This window comes from Dermacentor albipictus, chromosome 5 (assembly GCF_038994185.2).
Source record: "Dermacentor albipictus isolate Rhodes 1998 colony chromosome 5, USDA_Dalb.pri_finalv2, whole genome shotgun sequence".
NCBI classification, from domain to species: domain Eukaryota; kingdom Metazoa; phylum Arthropoda; class Arachnida; order Ixodida; family Ixodidae; genus Dermacentor; species Dermacentor albipictus.
In genome coordinates, this window is record NC_091825.1 from 117,990,908 (window position 1) to 118,000,464 (window position 9,557).

The window sequence follows — 9,557 nt, forward strand, 5'->3', positions numbered from 1 at the left end:
ATTGATATCAGTTATTTTGGGCAATATTTTTGGCACATACGAGTATATTCTTTTATGAAAAAATACATATTTTATTGCTTTGACTGTGCGTAGCGTTCAAGAATTCGTTTGCAGCATCTTTGGCAATGACAATGCAGTTATTATTCATGGATTTGATCCCTTGACAAATTGTTTAAGAGGAAGCTTTAGCTCGGGCCCAATCCGACGCGGCCTATTCGAATACTTGTAAAACGCAGAAACCCTTTTCTTAGATAATCCTGCGAATCGCTTTTATTGAAATTCGTTGCATTCGAGAGAGAAAGTTAAATCCTAGTTCTGTTGGAAACAAAACTTCGATTTAGGGCCTGAATGTTGTTTAAAATATTTTGAAAAATTCGAAAGCTTGAAAATATAGGAGCACGACGTTTACAAACTAATAGCTATGCATGAATAACAGACATTGCGGTTCTGTAAACGGCATCTATTATAACAGTCAAAGCGGACAAGTTTGCTATATCAATTTGTATCTTACGTGAATTGGTTACGTTGTGTACAAGGGTTCTGCACAAGCCGTATTTCCACAATACTAATTTTTTTTTTGAGATTCATGTGTAACATATCCATTTTGTCCGCTGTAGATGTACTATTAGATGCAATTCACAGAATTGTGATATCATTTTTCATTGTTGAGTCACGGAGTTTTAAACTTGATAGTTTCGTTTTCAGAAAATTTTCGATTTGGCCAATTTTTAATAAATAATTGACCACCTAAACAAAAAATTTGAAACCAGTAGTCACTAGAATTAAACTTTTGCTTTTAAATGCAACAACAAAATTTCTGGCTACGCCACTGGCCCCATGTATATATATCTATATATATATATATATATATATATATATATATATATATATATATATATATATATATATATATATATATATATATATATATATATATACACACCACATGGGGCCAGTGGCGTAGCCCCCCCCGAACAAAATTTCTGGCTACGCCACTGCCGTATGCCTTTATTATATATTTAGGGACATGAGTGATCATGAAAACCACACAAGATGCATCTAGAGTGACAAAATAGTATAGCAAACAGCCTGTACATGGTCGTGTGAGTATGTGCCTTTCTATTTCTGTGTCTAGTTTATGCTTCTTTAGTCGTCCGCATGGAATGTCAACATACCCCAACTGCCACTCTAGTGAGCCTCTTTGTCAACAGTAGTCCAGAAACTCATATGCATCGTATAAGCCCATGAACAAAATTTATATTGTTTATATGTAAGTGAACATACCCAGTATTGGCCATCTAACATAGTACTTCTCTTATGTGCATGCCCTCTCAATGTCTGCTGTTTCTTTGATTCTGGTTGAAGTCACAGTGATTAAACATGCATGCTACTTGAAGCTAAACTAACTATGCAGTTGTAAATTAAGTTTTTTTTTTTTAATAAGCCTGTTTTGTGTTGTACTCTTGATCGGTGTCTACTTACGCTTTCCATTAGCACGTAGTGTCGAAAGTACCACGTCATATTTTTTTCATTTTTCCCCCCCCGAGAACCAAGTGGAATGATGTGACCAAAGTTGTTCATTTCAGTGGATAACTATTTTGCAGATTCTGTGACCACGACACTACGTCGCAGTTATTAGGCTACAAATAGCAGTGTTCGTGTCACAAGCACCCAAATTAAATCGACAAAAGCGCGAACCGGTCACTACATACACAATGCACACAACGAAAACAGCTGACAGAAGTAAATCACCTCGTCCGTCGCTTCTGGTTGGCGGAATTTCTCCGAATTGCGGGACCAGTGCGTGTCGACATATTGCTTTAGGAGGACCGAAGCCAGCTGACGGATGGCAAATGGGCACTGCGAGTCCACCGTCAGCTCTGCTAAATGGACGCAAAAATCTGGAAGAGAGGAGGGGATGATATGCGCAGATACGGGAGCTTAGCGGGCACAGCCCCGATGATGACAGGTCCTAGAGGCCGTCCGAAAACAGGCAAGCCCCTCGTATGTATACAAAACAGAAACCAAGGAAAAACGGAATCATGGGCTGAAGCCGTGCCGACGTTCAGTTAAGCGCAAGCGGAACGACAGACATTGCGACAGCTGACGACTGGAGCCGGTATTCCTTCGAGGCATGCCGTCTACAGACAGCGATTCCTCCACATGGTCGGAGCTGTGGCCGATTCAATGACGAACCTCAGAAACGCATCGGGCGTCTTTCACTTACCGTCCGTGACTTCCAAAATTTTAAGCTGCTCTTCGGCATTTGTCCTGATTTCTTGTGAGGGCGAAAGAATGGCATTTAAAGCTTCGCACAGCGCTTCTTTCAAGCTGCGACTAACGTCGCCGCTGGTCGCCATTTTCGCCACTGCTCAAATCTGGCGGGAAAAAAAGTGCCCTTTAAAACGGGCTAGCCAAAACGTAAAATGAGAACCATATCACGTTAAATATATTTTTAAAACTATCTATGCATCGTTTGGTGGATGCTGGAGATTGATGGGCCGGTATGCTGCAATATTAGAATCTACCAATTGCATTTCGCCACAGTGTTTACGCGTCCCAGTTGATCGCTGTGACATGGCGCTCCGTGTTTACTAGGCTCTTTGAAGTTTGCCGGTAATCTGAGTTCATCGGCTGATTTTCATCAAAAATGTGGCGTTTAACGCTCACCGCCTTCACCATATGTGTTTGGTTCGTTGGTGCGCTAGGGAATGATGTCGTTTCATCGTCATTGGTAAATACGAACGTTGATAGGAATGTGGACTTGCAGTCGCAACTTGTTAAAATTAGCACCAAAATTACGGCTGAAAATAAGGGTTCATCACCAGTAAAGCACTATCACATTGCGCTGACTGGCGAAGAAAAGCACCACTTGGCCTTTGTTGGCGCAGGCGTGAGTATACCGTTCGTACTTACTTTCGGTACTTGTTTCACTTTGCCGGTTCAAGCCCCGTCCACGTCAGAGTTTTTGAACCTTCGAGAGGCTGCAAACTACTGCCCGTAGATGTTGGAAACACCCACTGTTAGGCTTTTCTGCTCTTGTTGTTTCACTGGAGGTCCCGGCATTTTACGCAAATGCTGCATGTCTAAACGATTGTATACGTGAACACAGCTAGCGGTTACGTTTCTACGTGGAAGGCCTGCGCTGCTGCCGGTATCAGTTGAACGAAACATTTTGACCGAAAGGACCTCTCTTTTCCCGACTCCTTTTCAGATCGCCACTGACAAAGACAGTGATCTAACGATCTCGGAAGTTTCTGTGCCTGCCCAAAAGTAAGTTGTGCGATTAAAACCATGTTTTTTTTTTCCCCTCCCAAACACCGATCGTTTTCTGCTAATTCAGCTGTTCTTAACATGAGTTGGCATCTGTCTGCATAGCGGTATTGTAAAAGCTTATGTGCGGAAGCCGGCGACATATACAGCGCCGTCTTGCTATAAGACGATTATTGTTATTTTTTAATTATGTGTACATGTGTCTGTGTATGCGCTCCCAGGATTTGCACGTCTGTTTGGCTGCAAAGCTGCACTTTCTGACCTTTACGGCTAGCGAGACGTAGACGATTTTCGACTGGTTGAGCTTGCAGTATTGTGGACGACACAGAACATAGTGAAGAAAATTTCACCCTTCAAGAGCTTGAATATTTCACACTCTTCTCTCTTTGTGGTCGCAGGGGATTCCACCACTACCGCATCGAGCTGCCGGCTCCCTTAGCGCCTGGCAAGTCAGTGAAGCTGGTGGTCGAAACTACTTTCAGTCACCTGGTCACTCCCCACCCAACGCACATCACCCAGGCCGAACGTCAGCTTGCACTCTATCAGGGAAACCATTACTTCCTGACCCCCTATGTCACGGAGACGCAAGTGACTCGAGTGAGCCTGCCTACCCCAAAGCTCGAGTCGTTCTCAAAGCTCAAGCCAGTGACACACTCCGATAATCTGGTCACCTATGGGCCCTATGAGCAAGTCAAGCCTTACACTGAAGTAAGCGTTAAGTCCATCCTTTGCATTCACAGTGATATCACAAAGTTTTTATTGAACACATTGTCTTCCTTAGCAAGTTACCTCCTCTATTCTGTATCTGCTATTCGTTTTTTCTAGCCTTTTTCGTGAGCCGATCAGTAGTGCAGTCTAACAATTTGGGCCAATCCCGAAAATAGTGCAGTCTAAAAGTGTTGGCCAATACCGCAGGTAGGGCAGTTAAAAAGATGGAATCCGTTCCCATGGGTATGTGCTGTCTAAAGATGTGGGCTGATCCCAAAGAAAGTAAAAAAAAAATTGTACGGTTGACATTTCTCCAACTCCACTCGCACAAGGCACGATACATGGTACAATGGAGTGTCGTGTGCAGCGACTCCACGACATTTCCAGCTCTAACTCGCTCGGGAAGACACTAGACAGTTTTACCGGATGAACGGAGGCACATACGTGAGTGGCCTGCACAGTGCAGCCACCTGGTGGTGCAGAGCTCAACCAGACAGAGGTATTACTGCAGTTACCAAGTGTATTCTGCTTCACTGATGGTGTGAATTTTCAGCAGCGGCGTAGTCGTGAACACAGTTGCTCAGCTGCTATACCGCCCGATTAGCAGAATATTGCACACACTAGAACTCTCTATTGTCCTTGATCGATTTTAACTGGAGGTTGAATCGCCTTTCAACCTATTTTCCTTGCTTTTACTCAATGTGCCTTGTGACTCTGACATACCACAATGCCCCAAAGCGTTCGTCCACTTCCTAGGTGCTGCATTCACATTTTCTTTTCTTGCGAGAGGTCATTATCATGGAGTACACTAAGAATCTGCCCACCCCCGAAAAATTTTGGCAGACCATGTTTTCATAGTGACACTTTTTATGGTAAGGACATGCTTGACTAGCTGTTATTATAGGAAAGTTTCCTGTTTAATCGTTTGGTAGTGAATGGTGCTAAGGATTGGTTCTTAACCATATGAGCCTTCACTTTTCTGAATGTTCTGTGATAGATGCAGCACTTGTTCCTGTGTTTACCAACACAAGATACTATATTGTCAAGTTTCTTTTCTGAGATTTCACGGTGTATCTCTGTTTGCTTTCTAGGACAAGTTGACCGTGCATTATGAGAACAACAACCCGTTCCTCACAGTCACAAACCTCGAAAGGGCTATCGAAGTCTCGCACTGGGGTGTCATCTCTGTCGAGGAAGTGATCGACCTGCGTCACACTGGGGCTGTCCTCAAGGGCTCTTTCTCTCGCTACGAGTACCAGCGGGACCAGAATGGTGTTTCTTCAGTCAAATCATTCAAGGTACTGGGCCACAGTATTTGGACATAAATGCTCTATTTAAATGCTCATTTCACGTCACGTCCAGGTTGTATGAGGAATGGAAATCGTTATATGGTGTCTTTCTTGTGCTAGCAAAAATTTCTTTTACTATAATCCCTCGAAAGTGGCTATTGCTTTCTTTAGGAACCTTTAACATCATTGGAAATGACAGCTGTTCCTTAACCTCCAATGTGGGATTACCCTTCTCGGTGTCAGTCTTTTTTTTTTCTTTTTTTGGAAATGATGCACTCCGTTTCTTTTTTCCCCTAGAATATTATAAAACAAACACAAACAATTTATTTTTTGTTTATGCAGAAATGAAAAAAAAAAAGTGGCAGGGATGGTATGGACAAATGCTGTTTGTTGTGTTTTCGCATTCCTATCTGACAAAATAAAATAAAACATGCGGCAGACTAATACAATGTGAAAATGGTTAATGGAATGGTGACGCAATAAAGTTTAGGTGTACTCAATATAAAATGTAGCAGCTGCGAATGCAATTGCTGTGGAAGGTATGGCAGTGTAATTCCAACATGGATGCAGTATTTTCCGAGGAAAGAAACGTTAACAAGAGGAACTTTTTGCGCAGACTGTCCTGCCAGCTTCGGCCATGGACGTCTACTACAGGGATGAAATTGGAAACATTTCGACAAGTCACATGAGAGTCCTGCATGACTCTGTGGAGTTGGATGTGCGCCCAAGATTCCCGCTGTTCGGTGGCTGGAAGACTCACTACATTCTTGGCTACTACGTCCCCACTTACGAGTATCTTTACAATGCGGGTAATGTTGATTTGGCACTCTTAAGGCTATGTCCCCAGCTAGTTTAACAAGTTCCTAACAAGCCCGTTTCATTCTCCTAGGTGACCAATACGTCTTGCAGATGCGGTTTGTGGACCACATCTTCGATGACAGCGTTGTAGACAAGGCAAATGTCAAGATCATCCTTCCAGAGGGTGCCACGTAAGCAGGAAGCCCATTGTTAGGTGCTTGTGTAATGTCTTTAACATGGCCGAGTGCCTTTCGAGGCTAAAATAATGCAACAGCTGCATTCTCTTGGTTGTGATTTGGATTGTAGGAACATGTTTAGTCTACATAGCTGACTGCAAAAACATTGTTTACATGTTGCAGTGGTTCGTTGACTATGACATGACTAAGATGCTCCGCAAAAAGCCACATGTTTGATTCTCGGCCACAGCAGCCGCATTCTAGTGGGTGCGAAATGCAAAAATGCTGGAGTACTTAGATTTAGGCGCACATCGAAGAACCCCAGATTGTCGAAATTATTCTGTCGCCCTCCACTCGGCATCTTTCATAATCTGCGAGTTGGCTTGGGACGTTAGAAACCCACGATTTCAACTTCTTGAATATAGTCTGTATAGAGCTTCTTGCGCCCATCCTGCACTCTCTGTTCACCCAGGGACATCAAGCTTCGTGTACCGTACCAGGTGAAGCGTCTGAATGACCAACGTCACTACACATACTTGGACACCATCGGGCGTCCGGTGATCGTCCTTGAAAAGACTAACCTTGTTGAGCAGCACATCCAGGACTTCCAGGTAATGAAACCCGTGTTGGCTGCAAGCATTCGGCATCTGCACTTCGCTGTGACAAACATTTTTCAACCTCGAAACTTACGTGATGTGCCTTCTCATCTCTCACTCTCTTTCTCTCCCCCCATTCTTGCAGGTTCACTACAAGTTCAAGAAGCTGCTTATGCTCCAGGAGCCCCTTCTTGTGGTTGTGGTTCTCTACTTGCTGTTCCTCCTCGTGGTCATCTATGTCAGGCTGGATTTCACCATCAGCAAGGTTTGTGCCTGGGAACAGCGTTGCATGATGTGTCACCGCTCAAGCTTGCACAGAAAAATGCAAAAGAAACACTCAGGCACAGCCTCAGTGGCTTGTAACTTTACAGCAAAGACTGAAGTACTGTTCATACAAGGCGCATCACTGTAGGGAGTAACCCAGTTGAAGGCACAGCTGTTCATTGGTGTTTCTGACTCTTCAATGTGGCAGTCGCACTAATATTCCCCCCCCCCCCCCCCCACGGCCCCTATTTCCTCTGCACATAAGACTTTCATATAAGTAAACATAATCTGCCATACAGTTAACGTAAAATGACCCACAAATCTCCTAGCACTGCCGATGCATTAGCTCTGGTGTTTATTTACTAATCAAGTTATTTAGGTATTCATTTTCACATTTGTTAAACAGTAATGCGGAATATGGTGTCACTTCAGCCTAATGGGTGTGGCGGTTCACTTTCATTCGGCAAGATGGAGCATGCATGCTAAACAATACACAGATTGTTTGGGTTGACAACAGGGCTCTTTTGTCACTTGCATTAACCATTCATTTGAGACAAATAAAGCATAAAATTACCAATAACGTGGTATTTGCCAACTAATCTTTTCTGTTTCGCAATTTAAATGGTTAAGGCTTGAGAGCGACAAGGAACAAAGCTTTCACATCCTCTGAAAATTGTGGTTGGTACAGGACCCGGTTCACGAGAGCAAGCTGCAAGTGAGCGGCCTGCTGGAGAAGGCAGCTGCTACTCAAGATCGCCGAGCTGACTTGTATGCTCAGCACGACGCAGCTTTGGCTAAGTACAAGGCAAGCAAGGATGCCTCTGGGTTCCAGGCATCGCTGAAGAAGATAAACGCAGAGCACAAGACCCTCACACAGACCCTGGCTGATTGCCTCACCAGGCTGAAGCAGGAGAGCATTGAGGCTGCTGAACCGGTACGTTGATGAACTATTGTTGTACGGCAAAATGGAATACTAGGCAAGTTGGTACGTACTTATAATTTCGGAGTGTAGGACACACTGGTACAAAAGAAAAAAGCTGTTGTACAGTACAGTGCAACGATCAGCTTTTGCTTTGGTGCATTACAAAATTTAGCCACATATAATGGCCATCGTTTGGTCGCATATTTTGTACAATAGAATCGCCCTTTCATGCAGCTTCTTTTTTTTTTTTTTTTTTTGAGGCAGAACGGGTGGAACGAGGCTGGTAAGGGCTTAGATTTTTGCCGTTCAGTTTCTTAAGGGCAAGAGTAAGGCGTTTTGTTATGCGGCTCAGTACCATGCAGCAGGGCCAAGGTTGCGAGGCCTGCAAACGTAAGTGCTTGTGCGAGCCACAAAGCACAGGTACCGTTACCTGTGTTTGACCTGCCGATTGGTCGAAAAGCTCATAGCTTCCACAGTGTTGCACAGAACTAGTGGGACAGAGTATAGATAGCTGTGGACCGAGGGACCTTGCAACACTTTTTTTCTCGAAAACTGAGAGATACACTGGAGTCGGTGCAATGCCTTTCAATGCGGGATGAAAGTTTGTTAGTTCAGACGGGACAGAACAAGCTTAGATTAATGCACGTTGAATCTTATTTTTTGTCCATGCATGACAGGTGAGCGAGCTGCAGCGTCTGGACAAGCTGCTCAGGGAACAGTTCCAGCAACACGTGGCCCAGCTGGAGAAGTTCATGGGTGGCAAGATGAGCAAGCAGCAGTACCTGGACATCGAAGCCAGCATTCAGAAGAAGAAAGAAGACCTGGCCGAGAAGATGCACACCATCACTGCCTCACTCTAGTCGCCCTCCCCCCTTCCTGCCTATAGCAGTTTCATCACTCTCCTGCTGTCTAATGTGTCAGCCAGACAACCCTGCCATCCACATTATGCCTCAATATAATCGTTCTTTAAGCCGTACCAGTAGGTAATTGTAATGAATTAGTTAGGGCAAGCAGCTAGCATCTCAGCTTAGGAGATTACAAGCCCCTATTGCAGTAAAAGTTCCACAGGATACCTAACTACAGGGTTGAATAAATGAGAGAGAGTGGTTTTGTAACACCAGGTCACGTTGCATTACATCTCTTGCTTGTGTAGCAAAGGTATGAAATGTAGTCTTAGATTTAGCTAAAGCACGGTAGAGGTTTTTCTCTGTACATAGCAGTGCATATAAACAGGCAACTGGATAGATGAATTTTGACATGTCTGCATGCTTGTGTGTAAACCAGTACTGGAAAACATGAGAGGCAGAGTTGTCTTGGCTGACGCTTCAGGCACATTTCAAGTTCAGTGCCCAATAAGTGCAAAATAAGGGAGCTGATGACTGCCCGGTGTGTTACAAAACTTGTTTGTGTATGGGTGTGTGCCTTTGTGCAACATGTTGGTTTTGTTTTGGGTAAGCTTAGATGGCATCACTCATTATGTGTTCTAAGCCATTGTCATTCCAAAGTTGAATAAAAGGTTCTTTTTTTCTTA

At 43.9% G+C, this 9,557-nt stretch overlaps 2 protein-coding genes across 2 annotated transcripts in view; one reads left to right on the forward strand and one right to left on the reverse strand.

Moving 5' to 3' along the window:
* The window catches only part of Ipo9 (Importin 9), a 55,865-nt gene extending 53,477 nt beyond the window's left edge, over window positions 1–2,388 (reverse strand). Inside the window, exons 1-2 of the mRNA XM_065449521.1 lie at window positions 2,228–2,388; window positions 1,753–1,901 (exon numbers count right to left, since the gene is read on the reverse strand). Of these exons, the coding sequence (XP_065305593.1) occupies window positions 1,753–1,901; window positions 2,228–2,360 (282 nt within the window). The 5' untranslated portion in view covers window positions 2,361–2,388. The remainder of the gene's footprint in view (window positions 1–1,752; window positions 1,902–2,227) is intronic.
* A 262-nt stretch (window positions 2,389–2,650) lies between these two features.
* Window positions 2,651–9,557, forward strand: LOC135916226 (dolichyl-diphosphooligosaccharide--protein glycosyltransferase subunit 1). Its single transcript, XM_065449523.1, has 10 exons — window positions 2,651–2,893; window positions 3,215–3,273; window positions 3,672–3,981; window positions 5,073–5,279; window positions 5,887–6,079; window positions 6,160–6,259; window positions 6,717–6,855; window positions 6,986–7,105; window positions 7,793–8,038; window positions 8,704–9,557. The coding sequence occupies exons 1-10, from the start codon at window positions 2,651–2,653 to the stop codon at window positions 8,884–8,886; spliced, it is 1,800 nt and encodes a 599-aa protein (XP_065305595.1). The 3' UTR covers window positions 8,887–9,557.